Source organism: Hakea prostrata, chromosome 4 (genome assembly GCF_041222555.1).
Source record: "Hakea prostrata isolate BN-2017 chromosome 4, UWA_Hpros_2, whole genome shotgun sequence".
Classification (NCBI taxonomy): domain Eukaryota; kingdom Viridiplantae; phylum Streptophyta; class Magnoliopsida; order Proteales; family Proteaceae; genus Hakea; species Hakea prostrata.
The window spans coordinates 12,362,746-12,389,497 of NC_142603.1; the positions used below are offsets into that span (position 1 = coordinate 12,362,746).

At 35.8% G+C, this 26,752-nt stretch overlaps 2 protein-coding genes across 5 annotated transcripts; both read left to right on the forward strand.

The window, feature by feature from the left end:
- Positions 1 to 4,307: 4,307 nt before the first annotated feature.
- LOC149017945 (stellacyanin-like) lies at positions 4,308 to 4,827 on the forward strand. Its single transcript, XM_089153831.1, has 2 exons — positions 4,308 to 4,494; positions 4,583 to 4,827. Exons 1-2 carry the CDS (start codon positions 4,308 to 4,310, stop codon positions 4,825 to 4,827), a joined length of 432 nt encoding a protein of 143 aa, XP_089009957.1.
- Positions 4,828 to 17,523: 12,696 nt separating this feature from the next.
- On the forward strand, positions 17,524 to 26,392 carry LOC149017946 (uncharacterized). 4 transcript variants are annotated; one of them, XR_016172876.1, is made up of 4 exons: positions 17,524 to 17,913; positions 21,811 to 22,317; positions 22,497 to 22,628; positions 24,740 to 26,392. XR_016172876.1 is itself a non-coding variant. In XM_089152264.1 (3 exons), exons 1-3 carry the CDS (start codon positions 17,722 to 17,724, stop codon positions 22,499 to 22,501), a joined length of 741 nt encoding a protein of 246 aa, XP_089008390.1. In that variant the 5' UTR covers positions 17,524 to 17,721; the 3' UTR covers positions 22,502 to 26,392. The 4 variants fall into 4 exon arrangements, 3 of the variants coding, with proteins under 3 accessions (XP_089008390.1, XP_089008389.1, XP_089008391.1); XM_089152264.1 differs by having other exon boundaries at positions 21,811 to 22,354; positions 22,497 to 26,392; XM_089152263.1 differs by having other exon boundaries at positions 22,497 to 26,392.
- Positions 26,393 to 26,752: the final 360 nt, after the last annotated feature.

The window sequence follows — 26,752 nt, forward strand, 5'->3', positions numbered from 1 at the left end:
ACAAAGATAAAATTATATTAGGCTCTCAAGTAGAGGACTAGAGGCTAACAAAGAAGAGTTTACAATGTAAGCTGGTGGGGACATCGACCAAGACCTAGAGCCCTTGACAAGGAAATATGCCAGGGCATTAAGAGACCTGCCAAATAGCTAAATCTAACAAAAGAAAGAGAAGTTGAAATCTGTAAAATGTCATGGACAATGCTATAGCTTGGCCAATCAAGAGATTGCACTTGGCCATTTAAGGCCTTCAACGATAGGAAGACAGTCCTAATGGATCACCACCTACGTAATATGAAGATCCAAAACATAAAAAAGAGAATCCTTGATCGCCTCAAGTTCTATGACTAGGGCTGAAAGACCAATACAGAACTTTGTTTTTGCACTTTGTTTTTGCTACAATGAAAGCACCATGGGGCTCCACAAAATACAACTTCTTCCGATGTGCCTTGATGAGGTGTCCCAGGCAACATCTACAAACACACTAAAGCTGTTGTGCGGGGGCAGCTATTCCTCCTGAGGAGCACTAAAATGGTTTAAAGAAGCCTACACATCAAATCCTTCTTGGGCCAAGAAAAAATAACTAAGTAATCTATCACAGAATTTCAAAGAGTCAATAATAAGGGAAAACAGTTTACCATTTGATCATAATATTGTCGTTACGGTTAAGCCAAATTACACAACATAAAATACTGCACAATGTGTTCACATAATCCCTTGGATTCAGAGAAAAGAAATTTGATTCCAAAAAATCCAACCAATTGTGCAGGGAGTTCACAACATATTGTCGTAGGAGGTTCCCAAGGCTGGCATTTTGGGTTCAACTATAGTGACTGGGCACGTCAAAATGATCCCTTCTTCCTAAATGACACTCTTGGTTTGTGTTTTAACTCAAATATTAATTGGGTTTTGTTTATGATAATTACTCTAAGAATCATCTTTGATTATTGTTTAATTTTATGAAGTGTTCAAATATGATCTACCAAACGGCACCAGAATGCATAGTGTCTTTCTGCTGAAAGATTGGGGGAGTTATCAGACATGCAACATGACTGGAGCAACCATGGTTGGGAACGTGACGGCCGGAGCTGGGGAGGGCCTAAAGTTTGTGATCCAAAAAAGAAGGATCACCATTTTGCTTGTGGTGTTGGAAATGGATTCCATTGTGATGTCGGTAAAATGAAGTTTACCTTCTTCCCCTTTATATAATAGAATTCATGGTTGGTCCAAGCTTACTCATTTGTCTATGGAAATTGAAGCTTTAGGCTTGGCCAGAGAAGATGCTCTGCTGTGATCTATTCCTTTTCTGTCCTTAATTATCTCTTAGTGTGTTTTCTCTTTCCTGCTTTTTGCGGTGAATCTTAATGTATTTCTCTTGTGACTATTTTTTTTTTCTTCGCACGGAAAGTAGCTTGTATTAAATTAAATAGAGAAAAATAAAAAAATTACAATCAGCTGTAGGCCTTATAATTTGTGTCCTCCTTTGTAATCCGGTTTACTCTTTTTGTTTTTGGGTAATTAGGTCTTCTATTCGTCGTGGGCAAGAATGGAAGATGAACATAATTCCATCAACCCCTGACTGAAAATTGGTCATTCTTTCGGGCCCGAAACCAAAAGGGCCTTACTCACTAAGAGGTCCGTTACCATATTGGAACTCTTAGGAATGTGAGAAGGAATACATTTTTCAAATTTACCAAAAAGAAACTTGATATCCTAAATCAATAGATCCAAGTTTGATGGTGGTAACTACAATATAATCCGTTTATTCTAGCATATTTTAATACCTCATTGAACAAATTTCCGTCCCAACTCATGAATATTATTAGATTTTTATTAAAATCTATTCTATATTAAGTTTCAAAATTAGGTGAAGGGAATTCAGGTTATCTTCTTCTTCTTCTTCTTTTCTTTCTTTCTTTTTATTTTTTTATAACAAAGATACAATTATAAATTACATTAGACTCTCAAGTTGAGGACTAAGGCTAACAAAGAAAAGTTACAATGCAAGCTGGTGGGAACATCATCCAAGACCTACGTAACTTAAAGAATCTAGAGCCCCTGGCAAGAAAATTTGCCTGGGCATTAAGAGACCTACAAATATAGAAAACTCTAACAAAAGAAAGAGATTCTACAAAATGTCATGGACAATGCCATAGCTTGGCCAATCAAGAGATTGCACCGGGTTATTTAAGGCCTTCACGGCAGGAAAAAAATGTTAATAGCTCACCCCCAATGTAATATGAATATCCAGAATATGAAAAAGAGAATCCTTGATCGCCTCAAGTTCTATGACAAGGGCTGAAAGACCAATACAGAACCTTCTCCCGGCGTGCTTTGATGAGGTGCTCCAAAAAACATCTACAAACACACTAAAACTAATGTGATTGGGCAGTTATTCCTCCTGAGACCACTAAAATGGTATAAAGAAGCCTACACATCAGATCCTTCTTGGGCCAAGAAAACATTGCTAAGTAACCTATCACAGAATTTCAAAGAGTCAAATAAAGAAAACATTTTACCATTGAACATAATATTTTTACGATTAAGCCAAATAACCCAACATAAAACATTGCACAACGTGTTCACATAACCCCTCTGATTCAGTGAAAAGAATTTGGATCCCAAAAAATCCAACCAATTGTGCAGGGAGTTCTCAGCAAATACAAATGAATTAATCCTTAAAAGTAATGTTCTCCAGATTTGTTTAGCAAAGTCAGAGAAAAACAAAGTATGGTTAACAATTTCAACCTAAGATGATATTTAAGCAAAACAGGGGATACTTGATTGCCAATAAAGGAAATTTTTTACTAAATAATATGCAGATTTAACTTGAAATTAACCAATAGTTGATTACTTCCAAAGACATAAATCCTCAACCTCCAAATTTGTTATCGAGATTGAAAGAATGGTTGTTTTCTTATTAGGGTTGAATAAGGATTTCCAACATTTGCATCTCCACTCAATTAGATCCCCTACAAAAAGTTGCCCCATAGCAATAGGAGGTTTTAAAGGATATGGAGACAAAGGAGGTGGTATTCAAGGGTCCCCATAAATTCTAGTTGTAAGGCCACTACCTATACCCTTTAAAATCCCATTACTAAGGACATCTCTCTCGGCAAGAATGCTCTTCCAACCCCACAACGCCCTCTTTGGAACATAGCATCTAAGAAATGGGTATCTTTAAAGCATTTCCAATTTAGGGTTTTTGGTTGGATTAGCAACTTCCATCCTTGTTTTGCCAACACGGCTTTGTTAAAAGAAAGGAAATCCCTAAACCCGATACCCCTTGCTTCTTTGAGCAATAAAATTTATCCCACTTTATCCAATTGATTCTAGAATTCCCATTGTTTCTCCACTGAACCTCCTAATCAATCTGGATAACTTGTTGCTCATTTCTTTTGGAAGAAGAAAATTAGACATTGTGTATGTGGGTAGAGTAGATGCAACTGCCTTTATAAGAATTTCTTTCCCTACTTAAGAAAGTAATTTTTCTTTCGAACCCTCAAGTTTTGATTGAAGTCTGTCGTACATGTATGAGGACACTTGACTCTTTGATTTTCCAATACTTTATGGCAAACCAAGATATATCCCATGTGATGACACTTCTTTAAATTTATTTTAAGGGTTTGAGAAATTTGTCTCCTGATTTGGTTGGGACTTTCTTACTAAACGTGATAGAGAATTTTGAGATGATTGATCGGCAAAATAATGATGTTGACCTCTTAGGATGCTCACCTTCTTTGATGCCCAATGGCTGAAGACAATCTTCAAGAGGACTTTGTGACAAAGAATGGAGAACTTTCAGAATGCTATACCAATAAAAGTTTTCAAAACAAACCCTCATCCCAAAGGGTGATGTGGAAAATAATTTTGGTAATTTACTGACTTCTTGGCTATTTTTTTTTTATTTCTCCCTTCCAAATGCTCTAAGTGGCATGGGTTAATAAAGATAAGAAAATAAAATAAAAGCTATACTGAAAGAGTTTTATCAAATTAATTAGGTGTAAGATGTGTTAGTTTTGTTTTGCGTGAAATACTCGAGTCCATCCAATCTACAAGAAGAAGTCAGGTTAATGGGTTAAAGCATTAGCTGAATATGGTTTCTCTTTGTTTAAATCTCATGGATGGTATGAGATTGACCCTAGTGATACAAATTTCATTGTTAGACAGTTTCAATGTCGAACACTCTTAACCTTTTTAGTCCTGTTGTTTTGTATTCTATATAAGATAATGGAAATGCATCTAAATTCTCACACTTATACATAGAAAAACTCCCTAAACTTGTCTGTAGAGTTTGAATTGAGAAGATGATGGATTCGATCAGTAGCAGGCCTGGTTACATCGTCTTTATGCTGGTGGTTGCTGCCTCCATGATGGTGGTGAACAGTCATACTCCAAAAACAATTGTTGTAGGAGGTTCCCAAGGCTGGCATTTTGGGTTCAACTATAGTGACTGGGCACGTCAAAATGATCCCTTCTTCCTAAATGACACTCTTGGTTTGTGTTTTGACTCAAATATTAATTGGGTTTTGTTCATGATAATTACTCTAAGAATCATCTTTGATTATTGTTTAATTTTATACAGTGTTCAAATATGATCTACCAAACGGCACTAGAATGCATAATGTCTTTCTGCTGAAAGATTGGGGGAGTTATAAGACATGCAACTTGACCGGAGCAACCATGGTTGGGAACGTGACGGCCGGAGCTGGGGAGGGCCTAAAGTTTGTGATCCAAAAAAAGAAGGATCACCATTTTGCTTGTGGTGTTGGAAATGGATTCCATTGTGATGTCGGTAAAATGAAGTTTACCTTCTTCCCCTTTATATAATAGAATTCATGGTTGGTCCAAGTTTACTCATTTGTCTATGGAAATTGAAGCTTTAGGCTTGGCCAGAGAAGATGCTCTGTTGTTCTATTCCTTTTCTGTCCCTAATTATCTCTTAGTGTGTTTTCTCTTTCCTTGTTTTTGGGTGAATCTTAATGTATTTCTCTTGTGACTATTTTTTTTTCTTCGCACGGAAAGTAGCTTGTATTAAATTAAATAGAGAAAAATTAAAAAATTACAATCAGCTGGAGGCCTTATAATTTGTCTCCTCCCTTGTAATCCGGTTTACTCTTTTTGTTTTTGGGTAATTAGGTTTTCTATTTGTCGCGGGCAAGAATGGAAGATGAACATAATTCCATCAACCCCTGACTGAAAATCGGTCATTCTTTCGGGCCCGAAACCAAAAGGGCCTTCCTCACTAAGAGATCCGCTACCATATTGGAACTCTTAGGAATGTAAGAAGGAATACATTTTTCAAATTTACCAAAAAGAAACTTGATATCCTAAATCAATAGATCCAAGTTTGATGGTGGTAACTAGAATATAATCCGGTTTATTCTAGCATATTTTAATACCTCATTGAACAAATTTCTTTTCCAACTCATGAATATTATTAGATTTTTATTAAAATCTATTCTATATTAAGTTTCAAAATTAGGTGAAGAGAATTTAGGTTATCTTCTCCTTCTTCTTTTCTTTCTTTCTTTTTATTTTTTATTAACAAAGATAAAATTATTATTATATTAGACTCTCAAGTTGAGTACTAAGGCTAACAAAGAAGAGTTACAACGCAAGCTGGTGGGAACATCAACCAAGACCTATGTAACTTAAAGACTCTAGAGCCCCTGGCAAGAAAATTTGCCTGGGCATTAAGAGACCTGCAAATATAACAACATCTAACAAAAGAGAGATATTCTACAAAATGTCATGGACAATGCCGGCTAGGCCAATCAAGAGATTGCACCGGGCCATTTAAGGCCTTCACGGCAGAAAAAAATGTTAATAGCTCACCCCCAATGTAATATGGATATCCAAAATATGAAAAAGAGCATCCTTGATTGCCTCAAGTACTATGACAAGGGCTGAAAGACCAATACAAAACCTTCTCCCGGCGTGCTTTGATGAGGTGTTCCAAACAACATCTACAAACACACTAAAACTAATGTGATTGGACAATTATTCCTCTTGAGAGCACTAAAATGGTCTAAAGAAGCCTACACATCAAATCCTTCTTGGTCCAAGAAAACATTGTTAAGTAACCTATCATAGAATTTCAAAGAGTCAAATAAAGAAAACATTTTACCATTGAACATAATATTTTTACGATTAAGCCAAATAACCCAACATAAAACATTGCACAACGTGTTCACATAACCCCTCTGATTCAGTGAAAAGAATTTGGATTCCAAAAAATCCAACCAATTGTGCGGGAGTTCTCAAGCAAATACAAATGAATCAATCCTTAAAAGTAATGTTCTCCAGATTTTTTAGCAAAGTCAAAGAAAAACAAAGTATGGTTAACAATTTCAACCTAAGATATACCCTGCGATAGGCATAGAAAACACATAGGGGATTAGCTACTATCTCTTTCCAACAGTGCTTTTAGGTTTGCAATACCCTCATAAGTAGCTCTCCACAGGAAATATTTGATCTTGAAAATGTATTAATGTTCCATAGCCTACCCCAATTGATGTTTGAGCTAAACATGGATACTTGATTGCCAATTAAAGAAATTTTTGACTAAATAATATTCAGATTTAACTTGAAATTATCTAATAGTTGACTCCTTCCAAACCCATAAATCCTCAACCTCCAAATTTGTTATCGAGATTGAAAGAATGGTTGTTTTCTCATCAGGGGTGAAAAAGGAATATGACAAGTAAGATTTCCAACATTTGCATCTCCAGTCAATTAGATCACCTACAAGAACTGGCCCCATAGCAATAGGAGGTTTTAAAGGATATGGAGACAAAGGAGGTGGTATTCAAGGGTCCCCATAAATTCTAGTTGTAAGGCCACTACCTATACCCTTTAAAATCCCATTACTAAGGACATCTCTTCCAACCCCACAACGCCCTCTTTGGAACCTAGGCATCTAAGAAATGGGTATCTTTAAAGCATTCCCAATTTAGGGTTTTAGCGCAAAGGGTTTTTGGTTGGATTAGCAACTTCCATCCTTCTTTCGCCAACACGGCTTTGTTAAAAAATTGGAAATCCCTAAACCCGATACCCCTTGCTTCTTTGAGCAATATAATTTATCCCACTTTATCCAATTGATTCAAGAATTCCCATTTTTTCTCCACTGAACCTCCTAATCAATCTGGTTAACTTGTTGCTCATTTCTTTTGGAAGGAGAAAATTAGACATTGTGTATGTGGGTAAAGTAGATGCAATTGCCTTTATAAGAATTTTGTTTCCCTACTTAAGAAAGTAATTTTTCTTTCCAACCCTCAAGTTTTGATTGAAGTCTGTCGTACACTCATGAGGACACTTGACTCTTTTATTTTCCAATACTTGGATGGCAAACCAAGATAGATCCCATGTGATGACACTTCTTTAAATTTATTTTAATTATTTGAGAAATTTATCTCCTGATCTGGTTTGGGACTTTCTTACTAAACGTGATGGAGAATTTAGAGATGATTGATCCGCAAAAAAATGATGTTGATCTCTAGGGATGATCACCTACTTGGATGCCAAAAAAGTGAGGTATCCCAACGGCTAAAGACAATCTCCAAGAGGACTTTGTGACAAAGAATGGAAATATAAGGGACAAACAGGCACCCTTGCCTTAGCCCTCTATAAGGTTTCATCTTTCTTGTTAACTGCATGTTGATCTTAATGTGCTATTCGACTATGGAGAGGCATTGCAATATCCATTGGACCCATTTTCCATCAAATTCCAGCATACCCATAGTATCTCTCCAATGAAGCACCATTCCATTTTATCATATGCTTTGCACAAGTCAAGTGTTATTGCCATACAACATTCAAATTGGATTGTTTCATGAAGTAGAGGCATTAGGGGACTAGGTATATTGTCCTAAATAGATCTCCCAAGAACGAAAACACTTTGAGTCTCCCTGATGATTGATTTGAGCAAAGGTTTTAACTTGTTAGTAAAGAATTTTGCAATAGTGAGACACGGGAATTCACAAGTCCATCTATATGCTATGTTCAATCCTTAGATTCTTTTTGCTACTTTTAGAATGCTTTACCAATTAAAGCTTTCAAAACAACTCTCATCCCGAAAGGTGATGTGGAAAATAATTTTGGTAATTTTGCGGACTTCTTGGCTGATTTTTTTGATTTCTCCCTTCCAAATTCTCTAAGTGGCATGGGTTAATAAAGATAAGAAAATAAAATAAATGCTGTACTGAAAGAGTTGTATCAAATTAATTAGGTGTAAGATGTGTTTGCTTTGTTTTGCGTGAAATACTCGAGTCCATCCAATCTACAGGAGGAAGTCAGGTTAATGGGTTAAAGCATTAGCTGAATGCCTAAATATTGTTTCAGGTTAATGGGTTAAAGCATTAGCTGAATATGGTTTCTCTCTGTTTACATCTCATGGATGGTATGAGATTGACCCTAGTGATACAAATGTCATTGTTAGATAGTTTCAATGTCTAACACTCTTAACCTTTTTAATCTTGTTGTTTTGTATTCAATATAAGATAATGAAAATCCAATCTAAATTCTCACATTGTTACACAGAAAGACTCCCTAAACTTGTCTATAGAGTTTGAATTGAGAAGAGGATGGATTCAATCGAAGCCAGGCCTAGTTACATCGTCTTTATGCTGGTGGTTGCTGCCTTCATGATGGTGGTGAGCAGTCATACTCCAAAAACAATTGTCGTAGGAGGTTCCCAAGGCTGGCATTTTGGGTTCAACTATAGTGACTGGGCACGTCAAAATGATCCCTTCTTCCTAAATGACACTCTTGGTTTGTGTTTTAACTCAAATATTAATTGGGTTTTATTCATGATAATTACTCTAAGAATCATCTTTGATTATTGTTTAATTTATACAGTGTTCAAATATGATCTACCAAACGGCACCAGAATGCATAATGTCTTCCTGCTGAAAGATAGGGGGAGTTATCATACATGCAACCTGACCGGAGCAACCATGGTTGGGAACGTGACGGCCGGAGCTGGGGAGGGCTTAAAGTTTGTGATCCAGAAAAAGAAGCATCACCATTTTGCTTGTGGTGTTGGAAATGGAATCCATTGTGATGTCGGTAAAATGAAGTTTACCTTCTTCCCCCTTATATAATAGAATTAATAGTTGGTCCAAGCTTACTCATTTGTCTATGGAGATTGAAGCTTCAGGCTTGGCCAGAGAAGATGCTCTGCTGTTCTATTCCTTTTCTGTCCCTAATTATCTCTTAGTGCGTTTTCTCTTTCCTGTTTTTTGGGTGAATCTTAATGTATTTCTCTTGTTACTATTTTTTTTTTCTTTGTGCGGAAAGTAGCTTGTATTAAATTAAATAGAGAAAAATAAAAAAAATTACAATCAGTTGTACGCTTTATAATTTGTGTCCTCCCTTGTAATCCGGTTTACACTTTTTTTTTGGGTAATTAGATCTTCTATAAGTCGCGGGCAAGAATGGAAGATGAACATAATTCCATCAACCTCTGACTGAAAATCGGTCATTCTTTCGGGCCCGAAACCAAAAGGGCCTTCCTCGCTAAGAGGTCCACTACCATATTGGAACTCTTAGGAATGTAAGCAGGAATACATTGTTCAAATTTACCAAAAAGAAACTTGATATCCTAAATCAATAGATCCAAGTTCGATGGTGGTCGCTACAATATAATCCGGTTTCTTCTAGCATATTTTAATACCTCATTGAACAAATTGCCGTCCCAAGTCATGAATATTATTAGATTTTTATTAAAATCTATGTAATATTAAATTTCAAAATTAGGTGAAGAGAATTCAGGATATCTGTCAATGCTGAGTTGCTCTAGTGATAAGACCCACGTCTCTTAGTGAAGAGGTTGTGTGTTCTACTCTCCCTGAGGTGCGTGTCTCTTTTGAGGATGTAGTTGCGGTATGCGTTATGGGTACAAATTTTGAAAATGAGAAGGTACCTCTATGGGTTGATGTTCTTCAATTGCAACGTCGAATTCACGCTTATGGACCCTAATGTGGGATTTTAATGCAAATAAGAGTCACATAGAGAGTGGGGAGTTTGGGACTTTTACCCTATTTGGTGGAACGTGGAAGTCTATACTCCTTTTATACCTCTCCACTATATATTAGGAGTGAATTTACATGGAACCCATTAGAGGTCAAATGTCTCATTTATTATATGTGGTGAAGTGTTGGTGAGAACAACAAAGACCTCTTGCTCAGATAGTGTTGATCCTCCCGACCTAGGCTGTCCCTCCACCCATCCACTTACATTCACAAGGATCTACCCGTGTTAGACAGAGCAGTGTAGGTCACACACTCATGTGATTGTGGGTGAATGGATAAAGGTGCAACCTAAGTGGAGAGGATCTGAACTCCTTGTGAGAACCCTTCCTAATGATGGTTTTCAACAAGAATAAATAAGAGGGTGATTGGCTTTACGTATGGACTATGGCCAATGTGCATGTTGAAGCTGTATAGTTTTATGAAAAAGCCTTCGATGTGTATGGTTGGGTTATATGGATAGGTTGGATAGAGAAAATCCAAAATTCCAAATTATTTGTTCTGATTTTTCTCTACCTATTAAATGGTCTCTTAATACTCTTCAACTTTATTATCTCTCATTAATCCGTTCATGGTAGAATTCTAAAAAAAGAAAAAAAAATTCATGATAGAAATAAAAGGTACTATATTTCAGGAAGATAATGACAGTGTGTATACACGGATTCAGATATTATTCTTATAAGAAGACATGGAAAATCACTAATCCATCAGTATGCAATAATGCAACCATAGATTTTATTTTATTTTATTTTATTTTATTTTATTATTTTTATTTTTTTTCTACTCTCAGAATGCTGGACCAATTAAAGCTTTCAAGACTTACCCACATCTCAAAGGATGGTGTGCAGAATAATTTTGCTGATTTCCTGGCTATTTTTAAAATTTTACCCACGAAGTTCATTTATCTCCTACCTCCCTCGCAAATGCTTTTAGTAGGTTAAAAAAAATTTTTTAAAAAATAAAAATAAAAACTGTTTTGAAACAAAAATTTCGATAATGTTACAATAGTAGATGAAATGATATATGCTAAAAAAAGAGATATCCCCGAGAAATTGGCAAAATTTCGACCACTACTCATTTTATCATTATAGATTTGGCGACACTGTTGGAAATTCTCTAGGAAGTTAGAAATACAAAGGGATTTTGTAGTACAATCTTCAAGATTAATAAATAATAATATTATTATTTTTTTTTTTGAATCCGAATTATTTATATATAGGGTTGGGGAATATTACTAATATAGTGCCGCCGGATGGATGCGAAACCAGGACTTCCCCGTGGGAAGTTGGGCTTTTAACCGCTTTACTAATCCACCATTGACGATAAATGATATTATTAATTATGTTTCAATGATTCAAGCCTCAGAAGGCAATGTTCTAAATGTAATTAGGGATCAGCATCTATATGAAAAAATTTCTAGAAATAATTCAAATTAGGAGATCTTATAGCAAAATCTTAAGGGTCAATGGGTAAATCTTACCAACTTTGTCTCAATGATTCAAGCTTAATGCAACGTGCCAAATGTGGTAAGGGAGAAGAATCCGTGTGAAAAAAATTCATGAAAAAAATTCAAATTACAGAGGGATTTTATATTGGAAATTCAACGTCAACGGATAAGCTTACCAATTATATTCCAATGATTCAGGCCTAAAAAGTCAACGTGCCAAATGTGAGTAGGGAGGAGAATCCGCATGAAAGAATTTTTTGAAATAATTCAAATTACGAATGGATTTTATAGCAGAATCCGCAAGGTCAAAAGACAATCTTACAAATTATGTCTCAATGATTTAGGCAACATGCTAAATATGGTTAGGGAAGAGAATCTGCACAGAAGAATTTCTATAATAATTCAAATTTGCCGACACTCTCACTGATTGAAACGAAACCCGACATTTCGGCAAAATGTTGGACCTTTTCTCTCTCCGTTTACATCTCATTGATGGTATGAGATTGTCCTCGTGATACAGGTGTCACTGTATACTTAATTTCTATATCTAACCTTTTTAACCATGCTTCCTTTTTCTTTTTCTTTTTGGGATAAAATGTTGTTCTGTATTCTATATAAGATAATGGAATTTTCATCCAAACTCTCACATTGATATATACACAGAAAGAGTAATCCCTAAATTTATCTGTAGAGTTTGAAGATGGATTCAATTAGAAGCAGGCCCTGTTATATCGTTTTTATGCTGGTGGTTGCTGCCTCCATGATGGTGGTGAGTAGTCATACTCCTAAAACAATTGTTGTCGGAGGTTCCAAAGGCTGGCATTTTGGGTTCAACTATAGTGATTGGGCATGTCAAAATGGTCCTTTCTTCCTAAATGACACTCTTGGTTTGTGTTTTAACTCAAATGTTAATTGGGTTTTATTAATGATAATTACTCTAAGAATCATCTTTGATTATTGTTTAATTTTATATGTATAGTGTTCAAATATGATTTACCAAATGGCATCAAAATGCATAATGTCTTCCTGCTTAAAGATTGGGGGAGTTATCAGACATGCAACATGACCGGAGCAACCATGGTTGGGAACCTGACGGTTGGAGCTGGAGAGGGCTTAAAGTTTGTGATCCAAGAAAAGAAGCATCACCATTTTGCTTGTGCTGTTGGAAATGGAGTCCATTGTGATGTCGGTAAAATGAAGTTTACCTTCTTCCCCTATATATATTAAAATTCATGGTTGGTCCAAGCATACTCATCTGTTTAAAGAGATCAAAGCTTCAGGCTTGGCCAGAGAAGATGCTTAAGGTGTTTCTCTTGTATTTCATTTGGACCCCTTGATGTTTGATTTAAGTCATTTCTAGTTGAAAAAATAAATAATAATTTACTTTTGCCTCTCTTGTGATACCTAAAAAGATTAACTAAAGGTGCATCATAATTTTCTTAACCAAAATATCTTTATTGCATGGTCCAGATTATACCATGCATACTCATTTCAATCCAATTGTTTAGAATTAAAAAGAAATTATAGTCTAATCATAATTTTTTATTTTATATTCAAGAATCTTAAAATTTCAAATTTAATTAATTGACTACAAACATCCATCCAATCCGGCGTTATTATTAAAAGCAATATTTAATGCTAAAGCTCTACAAACACAACCCAAATTATTTGGTCTGATTTTTCTCTCCCTATTAACAGGATTATCAATCCTCTCAAGGATCTCTCATATATCTACTCATGGTCGAAGAAATATAAGGTGTTATTTTTCAAGCAAATGATGATATTGCACCTAGAACAGACAATCTTAATTCTATAAGAAACATGGGAAATCACTAATCCATCTTTATGCGATGTTTCACAATAAAAAACTTTAAAGGGGTTTTTTTTTTTCTCCCTTTCTATTGAAATTGGGTTAGTTTATGTGTGCCTTGACTACATGATCAAGGGAGTAACCGTTGCATATAATTTATAAGGCAAGGCTTCGCCACTAGCCTTGTTGATAGTTTTTATTTGCTACTCTATGAATGCTAAACCCGTTAAAGCTTTTAAAACTTGCTTCATCCCAATGGGTGATGATCTGAGGGTCTGTTTGGTTACATGAATCCAGAGATTTCAAATCTCTAGATTCATGAAGGGCCTGTTTGGTTACATGAATCCAGAGATTTCAAATCTCTGGATTCATGAATCTGAGAATTATACCCGTTTGGTTGTAAAAATCTCTAGATTCATGAAATCTAGAGATTCACCTTTTAACACTAAAAACGTGAATCTGTAGATTTATGGGTAAGGGGTGAAATCTAGAGATTTCAAAAAAGCTATACATTTGCACATTCACAAAAATCATGTCGATCAAATAATTTTTTAGGATGAATCCACAGATTTCATTCCACAACCAAACATCTAATTTTATAAATTATGATTCCATAGAATTGAAATCTATAAATTTGAAGTCTCTAGATATTTGAAATCTCCAAACTTGGCGATTCGCTGTAACCAAACCAATGATCCTCATATACTATTCATGGTCGAAGAAAAGTGTTATTTCAATGATACTCTTGCCCTAGGGCTATCTTAATTCTAAAGAAACCTGGGACCCCCTGGGTTCATGAAAAAAAACTTTACGGAGATTCATCTTTTTACACTAAAAATGTGAATATGTAGATTTATGGGTATGGCAAAGATTTCACCCTTATTATAAAAGCGCTAAACATTTGCACATTCACAAAAATCACGTTGATCAAATAGATTTCATTCCATAGATTCAGGTTAAATAGTTAATTTAATGAATTATGACTCCATAGATTTGAAATTCCTAGATATTTAAAATCTCCATACTCATGTAACTAAACAAGCCCTAAATCATTTTGGAGATTTTACTCTTCTTGGCTGATTTTCTCCACCCTTGAAGTTCATTTACCTCCTTACTCCCTCCTAGAAGCTCTAAGCATGTTAAAAAAAAAAAAAAAAATAAAAATTAAGGACACCCTAAAAAAATTGTTGAAAAGCACAAACATCTCAAAACTATGTCAAATTCAATGATCCCTGAAAATGTTTTTTAAATTTGTACAATATTACTCTGTGATAGTAAATTCCATTAAGTCGTGATTAAATAATTCATAATTTATATATTACCTTTAGTCTCTTATGACTTTATATTGTTGCCTCTAGTAAAATAGAATCCTCCGGGGAGATCTTTTATATAATAAATTTAAGTGGGACCTCGCTCCTAGCCCCAAGAAGATTCAAACTTTGATCTCTTATGTGGAAGTGTTTGTCTTTTGATTAAGCCACCTCCGAGATTCATTTTAAATTATAATAACATGCAAGATAAAGAATAAGACAATAAGATTATATTTGTAATTTCTTCTAGTTAATTAATGATTCTAAGAAAAAAAAAGAGGCAACTGCCCAATTTGACATAGATTAGGGTAATTTTCATCAATTATGTTGAGATTTCCTCGAAATTTTCTTAAAATAATAAAAAATTATCATATTAAAATTGTATCTAGTTAATTCTTTTTTCTTCTATACTCAACCGATTGATACCATTATGCAAGTTGTAGGATGTGTTAGCCTTGATTGGCGTGAAATACTCAAGTCCATCAAATCTAGAGGAGGAAGCCAAATTACTTACTATAGCAATAGCAGAATATAGTTTCAATGTCTAATCTATTTAATCATGTTTTTGTTTTACCCAGATAAAATGTCAATTGTTGTATTCTATAGAATACACAGAAACTACTCCTCCCTAAACTTGTCTCTAGAGTTTGAAGATGGATTCAATCAGAAGCATGCCTGGTTATATCGTCTTGATGCTGGTGGTTGCAACCTCAGTGATGGTGACGAGCAGTCAAACTCCGAAAACAATCGTCGTCGGAGGCTCCGAAGGCTGGAAAACTCACGTCAATTATAATGATTGGGCATGTCAAAATGGACCCTTCTTCCTCAATGACACTCTTGGTTTGTATTTTAATTCAAATAGTAATTGCGTTCTGTTCTTCATGATAATTGTTGCAGAGTCATTTTTCATTGTTGCATGTTTAATCATATACAGTGTTCAAATATCATTTACCGAACGGTACCAAAATGCACAATGTCTTACTGCTGAAAGATTGGAAGAGTTACCAGACATGCAACATGACCGGAGCAACCATGCTGGGGAACGAAAAGGCCGGAGTTGGAGAGGGCGTAAAGTTTGTGATCCAGAAAAAAAAGTATTACTATTTTGCTTGTGGTATTGGTAATGGCGCACATTGTGATATGGGAATGAAGTTTACCTTCTTTCCCTACAAACACTAGAACTCATCGTTGGTCCAAGCTTGCTCATCTGTTTTATGAAGATCGAAGCTTCAATTAGGCTTGGCCAGAGAAGAAGATGCAGAGCTATTTCATCTATTACTTTTAATTTTCATGCTTTACTCTGATCGAATAATAGAAGTGTTAGTGAAGCATTTTTTTTCTCTCTTCTGTAATGCTTTTGTAATTGGTTTCTATAAAATAGAAGACAAGACTCCGTGAGTCATGTATGATCGTCTCCATATCTTAGCTGGTAGTGCTTCCTTTGCGGAAAAAATTTGGCGATCGATTACCATGCAAATTAGGGTTCATTCTCAATTGCAACGAAATTAAAGGAAATGAAACTGATTCAATAAATAAGTGAAATATATAAACTTAAAGGTAATATGGAGTACGGAATCTGGATCAATAAAATAATTGTGCTTTCCTTTACAATCCCTTATCAGACCAAGAAATCTATCTCTGAGGTTGAGCAATGGTAATTGGTGGATCAGAAATGAACCTCCTTCCTAAATATGTGATAAAAAAACTCAATGGTGGGTTAGTAAAGCGGTTATAGACCCAACCTCCTATGGGAAGTCTTGTGTTCGCACTCATTCGGTGGCATTAATAATATCATTCCCATCCCCGTATATAAGAAGCTCTTAATCCAAAAAAAAAAAAGTTGAAATAAAGGGTGTCAAACTCTGTCGACCTGGCATGACCCAAACCTGCACTGAGCTAGGCTTGATTTTTTCTCTATCGAAAGCGGGCTTGGGTTACAAAAATAATGAGCCTTGACAAAGTCGGGATTGTTGGGCCAACCCAATCCTATCTTAGTTAAATTTAATTAAAATTATAATTAAAAGTTATTTAATAACATATTAGTATCTCAATACAACGTTGTTTAGTTGGTAAAAAACACAGCTTGCAACAAAGAGGTCATGGGTTTGATTTTATTTGGTGGCAATAGTATCATCCATTTTGTTTCTCCCACAAATTAGTATCATGGTTAGGTTTAATCAAGGCAGGCCAGGTTGGGTCGGCCCTGTTAGGTCATGTTAGGGTTGGGGATTTTCAAACCCTGACAGGATTAGGTTGGGCTTTGGTTTTTATTTCATTATCTAATGTAGGGTTAGGGTTCAAGGCTGACCTAGCTCAACCTGGAGTCCGGATCAGCGACCCCGACGGAAGCACAAAGTGCTCCCCCACGCTTCCTAACCACAAACATCAATGGGACCCACGGTGAAAAACACTTTTTAAAAAAAATTTAAAAAAAAAGCTTTTTTTTTCACTAGTGGGACCCAATGGTTTGTGTGGTCAGGAAGCCATGGGGGAGTGCTCCCCCGACGGGGAGAAGATCCGGATTCCTCAACCTGACCCATTGACGAATCCGGATCTTCTCCCCGTCGGGGGAGCACAACTCAGCTCCCCCATGGCTTCCTAACCACAAATACCAGTGGGTCCCACTGGTGAAAATTATTATTTTTTTAAATTTTTTTCAAAAAATATTTTTCACCGTGGGCCCCACTGATATTTGTGGTCAAGAAACGTAAGGGGAGCACTTTGTGCTTCCCTATCAGGGGAGCTGATCCGGACTCCCCATTGACACCCCTAAGTCGGTCCAACACTAACCACCATGGGCTCCACCACATCCGCAATAACTCATGTTGGGTTTAACCGACCACCACCGTCCTGTACGGCTGTACCATCGTGGTTCACATTGCGACTCGCAATCTCAGGATTGATTCACTATCGAACCGGAATCTCGAACGATTTGATGATGCCTCATGGCTCATTGGTTCGACTGAACGGTAAAAAGCTGCAGAGATTCAGACGATTTGAGGTTTTTGTCCATCGTCTCTCTCTTCCTACAATTGCCAATATTACTGAACAGCCATATACAAGCGTTCGGAAACTTGACAGAAGTCACAGAACAGTTGAAGGGTTTCGGATTTGAGTGGAAAAGAGATGAGCGTGTTTGGAGGGGATAGCTGGGCAAGGGAGGCGCAACACAGGAAGAGGAGATTGGAGGATCTGATGGAGGAAGGCCTTAATAAAGAGGTCGATTCTAACCCAACCTACAAGAAGCTTTCGAATGGCAAGTACGCCTGTCTGGTATGCCCTCACCAGCCAGTCCTCGACACCTCTCTCACGCTTTCTGTACGTAACTCTCTTACTCTTCTCTATCCAGTTTTATAATTCACATAAGTTTCTTTTTCTTTTTTAACCTCAATGTTGTCTTTCACTGTAAACCCTGGTTCTAATTGATTGCTTTAAGTATCTTCGAGCAGAAGATTGCACAATTGGGTTCCTCTGCAACTGGGATAAGTTCAATAGTTATCTCCGATGATGGCCCGGCTTAAATTGGCGTGGCTTTATAACGACATCGATTTTGTCACTTCTTTCATGGGTCAGTTCCTGTTTGTATGAGAACGAGTTGTACAGTTTCATAAAAATCTTTATGCTCTTAACTTTGCCGTTTAAATTAGTCTCTGAAGCAGAAAACTGTGAGAGTTCACCTAGTCGGAAACCTAGTTGCCTGCATGAGGTTATGAGTGCATTGCAGTTTACAAGCAATTACTCATGAATCAGTAAGATGGTTTAAAATCTCAGACTAAATCTGTTAATGTAGTGGTTTTATGGTGTTAATGTTTCTGCTATCAGTGTAAGAACTGATGATGTTAAGATGAATGTGATGAAAGTTAATTTAGGGGTTACTGCTTTAGGTAGTTAGTTGCAAGAAAGTGTTTTGAGGTGGGATAGACATATGCAATGGAGACCTTTGAATTTGAAGGGGTGATATGGATTGAAGGAGTTAGAAGAGTCAGGGATAGGCCTAAAATGACTTGAGGAGAAGCCGTGAGGAGAGCTTACATTGCTAAAGATTTGGATATAATCATGGCTTTAATAAGAGATGATTGGAGAAAAATGATCCCGACCTATTTAGTTGGGATAAGGCTGAGTTGAGTTGTATGGTATGATGCTTATGAACTTAGGGTAAAAAAGATGAATTGGGTTCTTTAAACCGTTGAAGATACAAAATTTAACAGGTTTTCTTGAACAAGCATGTTTGAAGTTTATAAGAAATACCATGGTTTCAGCGGGTTTATCATAGATACCAGAAGACAGTCTGTGTGCTGTGACAGTCTTGAAAAATTGATCTTGGGTATGGAAAAAATCGTGAAGTTCAGACCCAAGATAGAGGAGGTGGTGAAACATGTCAAATATAATGGCCAAGATACAAAGAGTTGTTTAGACCTTGGGCTCCTAGACATGGTGCAAATTTCAGTCAAAACTCAAAAATTGAAATCTCCAGATTTCAACCAAAACTTGGTTTTTTTTTTTTTTTTGAAATTTCAACCCTAGGTTTCGGGCCTTATATGACCTCCATTTCATTTGATATCTCGTCTCCTACCTATTTAAAACATAATAAACACAATGAAACTACTATTTTGCAAAAAAAGACACTGAAAAATTATCATTCAAGTATACTAACAATTGATTGGTTCCAACAAGTACAAGTTGTATTGCATATAGGCATAGAATCATCAACATATATGAATTGTTTGATGGAATGGTTACATATACAACAAGTCAACAAAATACAATAACCAATTAGATTAAGTGATGGTGTCTCACATATATTAAGGTGAAGCCAATATACCATGTATGCATATAAAAAATACATAATTTAAAAAATAGTTTTTAAAATCAGAAGAAAAAAAAGTAGTAAATAAAAAAATTAAAAAAAAAAGTTTAACAATAAACAATTATAGATCATAGCCCTAGACTAAATATATATTAATTTCAAGGCAATACAAGATCATTTAAGCCATGAACAAAACAAAAATAAAAAAATGGGAAGTTTGGAACTGTTGGGTATGGCTCATGCTTCACATTCTATTGTTGCTGGAGTTTCCTTTGTAGCTGTTGTGGCTTAAAAAGTGTTTGGAGGCAAAAGAGATGTTTGAAGGCAAAGGAGTTGTGGAAAAATTAGGTGACAATAGGATACAAATCAACAAAAACCAAGGAAAAACAAGTTGGAGTGTTGAAACTTGCGAAATTTTAGTCGAAACCTGTTAAAGCTTTGGTCGAAACCTCTGATTTCGATGAAACCTTCAAGGTTTCCTTTCGATTTCTGAAAATGCAATGATTTCGATTGAAATTTTGACCATTTTAGTCGAAATTTATTCCATGCTCCTAGATTGGATCCTTATTACTGGTGTAGAGGTCGTATAAGGTATGACTCAGGCTTGGATAGACATCCTTTGATGTCTTCATTTCTAAGGGAGGCATACTGGAACCATGGCATCCCCTCCTCCATATCTATGGGGTCGATTACCAAGATAAGGAAAGCTACAGTATCCAGCTGACTTAGGTGGGTTCAGTTCCAAATCAACTCGGCAGAAATTAGATCCTTATGACCTCTTGACCAATGCTATCCAGTGCAACTGGGATATGGTTCATGCATAACTGGAGTTGGAAAGGAATGTAGGAGAGCCGATTGATATAAATTGTTGTGCTTTTCAATGTAATATATGATTTTGTTACTTGGCATTACCTATAGTGCACCAACTAAATAAGATGAATATCGTTAAGCCTCCCTTCTGCATGTTTTGTTGGGAGGGATAGAAAGTTATATCCACATTTCTTCTGGTACTCCCTACAGCCACCATTTAGAAGGACAGGCGTATTCTCACTCATATCAACCTTGATGCTGCATGGGTGGCAAAGGATTTCGGGTGACTTGATTATTCAAATTGCAAAAATTGCCTTTGTACCACCATTTCCCATGTACTATTTGAGAGGAACCTCTGCATTTTCAGGAACAAACTATACTCGAACTTCGGTTGATCTTGTACATCCTGTCGAATGTTAAAGCCAGGTGGACTTAAAAATTGAAGATTCAGATAGGAATCATCACTTGTTCATCAAAAGGGAAGTGCAAGCCTTGTTGTCTAGTCGTCCTTGATTTGTTTTTTTGTTGATGTAACAGCAGAGAAACTGATAACCAGTCCTTCAGAAGCTTGAATAAGAGAATACATGATGGAGAACACTAGACCATGATAGGGTTCAGAACACACTTATTGTGGTCTACCCCGCCTGGTGATTGACTGGGGGAATCCCACTAAGATTTAAAGTCTAATTACATGGAAAGAAAACATCAAAGAGGTGCTAACAAGTAAAAGGAAACTACAACTAATATATACCCAACAATCACAACTCAACATGCTCACTCTCCCTGGCAATAATAAGGAACCCTGCCTAATGGTAATCTTTAACTTCCTCTTGAAGCTGGAGTGTGTGTATATATCTCTCTTATCTAGCTTGGAAAACCATTAGAAACACAGGCTTAAACAACGCCTTAGTGAACATGTCACCTAGTCAATCGCTTGAGTTGGAAAAACAGAGTAGAGATCAGTGTCTGCATACCACATTCCTCACAAAATGACAGTTAGCTTCAAATATAAGGGAAGCAGCAATTCAAGATTCAATGGCAGCATCCAGTGTTGTTGTTCTCTCTTGCACTCTTTCTCTTAGTGTTTGTCAATGGAGGAATGTTGGTCAAATTATAATTCCTGATGCATCCAGTCATGGAGAGGACATCCTCTACCATTGGCTTCAATACTGCAATGTGTACGCTAATTTCCAGACGTCTGGGACCTCATGCAATTCATCATTTTTAATAAGCATTGGTACTTCATCATCTGGTCAATACTTGTATGATGTCTTACCAGAGAAGAATCACTGCAGCACTGCAACAAACCCTTTGAATAACATTAGAAATAAACCCATGGTAGACCTGCATAATCTCAAGCAACATGGGACCATTGGAGTTTGTGAGGGATCCAGTTTTGATATGCCATATCAATGTATTTTCTGTTTCAAGGAAAATGCAATAAGAAAATGATGTGTCCATTTGGACAAGCTTGAAAATATCTTGCTGGCTGAATGGTTATCAATGGTTGACATGTAACATGCTAGTGATATCTGATATAAATGAGTAGCTAAATCTCTCCTCTTTTGAGTTTCTAACTGCAGAAAGTAATTATGCAGATGCACAGTAAGGGATCTCGTCACACTGCTGCTTTGTCCAAGCTTAGGGAGAGGGAGTTATGGAAACAAGAAGAGATAAAGAAGAGAATAGCTGTATCTGGTTCTGAAATTGGTGCTGCTAGCTCTGATATCTCCAGTCAACGATTCAAGTTTCGTCACACACCTTTGATTGAGCAAACACGAAAGGCCACATCTGAGGCACATTGCAACCAAACATTTAAACAAAATGCCACAAGTAAAACCCCCAATTTGAAACTCAGTAGGGGCTCTTCTTCATTCTTTTCTCCTGCTGCCCCTCCTGCTTCTACACAGAGTACAGAGGCACCAATGGCGGTGGCATCTCCACCCTCTGAGTCTGATGAGAATAGTGGATGGCATAGCAGGGTGAATTCTAGGTTGCTTGTACAGCAGCAAATGGACTTGAGGGAGCATCGAGAGAGAGAACTCAAGTTTACAGCTGCAGGTTGGAAGCGTGATTGCCATGGAAGGTGGTTTAGAGATGAAAATGTGAGCACCTTCTTGAGAAGAGAACGGAGCATTCAAAGTTAAAATTGAGAATTTCAGTTTCTTTCTTTGTTTCCTAGTAATGTTTGATTTTTGGAAGTGTTCTTGTCAATTGAAAAATATGATTTTGTACCCTTTTTAGTTATATATTAACCATCTTACCCGTTGTTTCCTATTTGCAGGTTGAGTTTGACTCTGATGAGGAAGATCCAAATATCTGCCTTGTGTAACTTTTGTGATTGCCTCCATTGCTTGGTGTCAATTATGGACTTGGGGCTGTGGATAATGATATGAACGACCAATCATCAGATCAGGTGAACCGCAAAATCTTTTAGCTTCCTCCATTACTTGTTATTTATAATTTTCTGAACATTGCGGATGGCATATGCTTTCAGTAATCCTTTTTAGTTTTTAGGATTAGTTTCATGCATTTTAGTTTTTACTTCTAAATTATTTTCAGGAATGAATCTAGGTTACCTATTCTGAAAGTTGTTTTAATTTGATTATTGTTTTACATCATACTAGTAACCTTCCACATGCAGATGCATGAGTAGCTACATATGAGGGTATAGAAAAAATATCAGAAGAAGAAGGGGAGTAATATATCTCACATATATGGCATGGTAATTAATTTCTACACAAAAAAACAAAGAAGGTAATTGATTAGTTTCAGATTATGTTCAGAATTACTAGTAGATCTCATAAAGTCATAATACTCTGTTCATAGCATTCGGACATTCGGTAAAACTTGTCAAAATAAGGTTGGGTTAGCTCTCAATCAGATAAATTCATCCCAAGTAATACTTGTAGGTGACTATTAGTCATAAGGTTGTTGGATGTATTATGAAAGAAAATATTATTTCGAACTATATAGTGTGGAGTAGAGATTACAAGTGAATTAAGTGAACAAGAAGAAATGTTTTAAATTGTGATATTTACTAAAAATGCTGATCATGTGAGGCATTAAGAGTATTTCATTTCTTTTCTATTCTTTCTTGGTGAGTTAGAACTGCTTTATTCATACATTATGCATGATATTTTGTTGGAAAATTTTCAGGGACACCCCAAGATAATTGGCAAAAGGCATTCATACCCCAAAACTATGCCAATTAGCAATCACCCCCTTTTGAATTAGAAGCTTTAATTAGTTAAAGGAAATGAAGAATATACCTTTACCTGTATTATTCTATACCTTATAATATAAATTGGCAAATTGAGGAAGAGGAATGAATTCATGGAGGAAGAAACAAGAAGAAATTTAGGACTCAATTTTTTTGGGCAACATTGTAAAGTCACAAAGAGAGTAAGGTTAATATAGGAATTATGAAACTATAACCATGACTTACCGGAATTTGCTGACAAAGTATACCATTATGAAAATTTAAGACAGTTTTGGGTGTCTGTGCCAATTCGATATATTTTTTGGTGTCTGTGCTTTTTGCCAATTGTCTTGGGGTGTCTTTGAAATTTTCCTTTTTATTTAGAAATACATTATGCATGATTGAGGATAATCAATAATCATACAAAACTCACATGGATGATAGGAATGTTTGTGGCTATTGTTTCTGGTTATTCTATGTATTTAATTATATTTTAATACAATGGTTTTCAATTTGTCTTTTTTTTTTTTTAAGAAGAATAAGTTTGATATATTGGAGGTAATTGAAATAATATTGACCTATAAGAGGAAAATCTTAGGTAAATTTTTATTTATAATTTTCTAATAATATGAATTAAGTTAGACTATTTATTTTTAATGAGTTGAATGATTATTCATATTCTTCAATTACAAAATTTCGTATATTTCAATATACATATTAGGTGGTTCTTGACTTGTTCTTTTTGTTATAAACTATAATTTTAAAGTATCATTATATTAGAATTAGATGAATAAAGTTACAACTTTGTACTTGTGGAGTAAAATTGTAATGGAATTGTTGTAATATTAGATTAATCTAATAAGAGATCTTTTAGGTGTTTATTGATATTCTAATTTTAGTTGAAAATTCCTTTTTTTCTTTTTCTTTTTTTCTTTTCCTGTTTCATTGTAATGTGCAAGTAACTTATCTTATGTCTTATAATTGAGAAAGAATAATTAATTAGTTAATTAAACAAAATGATAAGAAATTAAAAGAAAAAAAAACAAAGAAAAAAGTATTAGGTATTATAAAAATTAATTAACGTAGAAGAAAGAAAATGATTATCAAGTAATTATGTATTATTGAAAATAGGGTTGTAGTTAAATATTAATTATTATTATATTGTGAAGTAAATTTAAAGTTTTAGGTACTATTTATTATTGTATGCAAATCAAATGATTAAGGACTTTTAGAAAAATAGAAATTGAGCCATTTTTCTTGAGGTTCATGCTTTTATAATAGTAGTATGATATGTTTAATACTATGAATGCACTTTTGGTTGGTAGCCAACCAATAATCTGTATGGTGGAATGGCCGCGCAACCATATGTAATACGCCAAGCTGCCCAAAAGATGTCTTGACACTTGCTAATTGGAACCTATACATGCAACTGCTTTAACCTTACCGCATGGAATTTAAATATTCATATTTGAATGAGAGTTTTCTGTATCAGTGATAACTGCAGAGATCTGAGATGCGTTTTATAGAGCAAATTAAGGAGTAGCAAACCTGTTTTACAGATTCAAATTCTAAGCTGAAGTTTGGAAGAGATTGAACTCCTACAGGATATGAATCCATAAAACAGCTTTATAAATTCTAGTTATGCGGCTGTAGGAGTTTGAACTGCTCCGCGATAGAATCGTTATTCAAAGTTCAATCCTTATAACTGACTTGTAAATTATCGCATGGAAAAAAAGAAAAAAAGAGAGGAGATGAACGAACTTCCCTCTAGGAAATTGAATACATGTTAATTTTGATTTTAATTTTTAATTTTCCATATTTCCTAAATTTGCTTTCTAAATTGCATGGAATGGGCTGATTATTATTATTTGAATATTCATCGCCAACTTGAGATTGGATTGGATTGGATATTTACAAAAAACCAGAACAAGTGATTTCAAGATGAAAGATTCATACTTGCAAGTGAAATTGTTGAAAATCAATAACTGAGAGGTTTCACTAGTGATCTTCCCAAAATTGATCATGCAATGCATTGAATTGAATAAATATGATTTCACAGAGAACAAACTGTCTTGCATGGTAAGGACGTGGCCATCCCAGCAAGAGCATCAGCTACATGGTTGATGCTTCTTAGCTGATGCTTCTTGGAATCGACTGAAAAGATCATACTAAGAACTGTGCACCCAATTCTCTAATATCCTGCACAATACTTGTTAGAAGAGTGGGTAGAGGAGCACTTCTGTTGTTGATAAAGAGCACAAGGTTGTCACAGTCCGACTCCACCATTAGCTGCTCTATACCTTCCTTGAGAGCAAATAGAAGGCCCTACTCACTGCTACTACTTCCCCTCACAATACCTCCGAAAAGTTTACCGGTTCAGAGACTGCAATTACCGGGTTTCTATCAAGTCCTCTAATCACAAACCCCACATTATTTTGTGACTTGAGACGAAGCAATGAGGTTCTTGAAGAAGTCTCGGATATGAGAAGAGCTGAAGAGGTAAGGAGACTCATTTTGAAAACCTCAATCCTTTGAGCATATCTTCTTGGAAGCAAACCTAAGTGATCTAGTCAAGCCAGTCACCACACAGGAAATTAAAAGTCACCCTCTTCTGTTCTTTTTTCTGGTAACCAAATCCCCTAGCCCAGATGGTTGCGGTGCTCATTTCTTCAATACCACTTCGATTGCTGTCTTAGGTGATGTAATGATAGTTGCAATGGTTCTTCTCCAATCCTCTCACGCCTGGGGCGTTTAACTTAAAACTTTATTTGTTTAAATCCTTAAAGAGTGGGCAGCTCTCTTGTTTTGGTGGGTATAGGTTGATTTGTATGCAAGTTTATAACATCCTTGCCAATTAGATGCAGACGGTGCTTGGGCATTTGGGTCTCATAGTAGTGTAATGATAGTGTTGCAATGGTTTTTCTCTGCTCTATTGCAAAATAATACGCCGTTGTATCCACGGTACAACATTTTGCTGAATATCGGGTCAGTTCGTCAGAGGGCAAAACTTTTTTTAGTTGAAATCTAATATATTCAAATATTGCCTGAAAAATGCAAAAGTCGCTGGAAAATCATTGATTTTCCGGCCAACTGGCGAAATACAGGCTAAAATCCACTAGAATCACTGAATTTGTTGCTGCTTGATCCTCTTCTTCTTCTTCTCTGTCTTCTATCTCTCCGGCAGTGTTGGAAACATCTCCTCCTCCTCCTTCTATCTCTCTATTGGCGATCGTGGGTTATCATAGAGGCGAAAAATCACCTGAAAAATTAGCGAATTTTGCCCATTCACTTGGTTTTGCCAAGGTGTGAACTAGCTAAATTTGCCGAAATGTCGCACA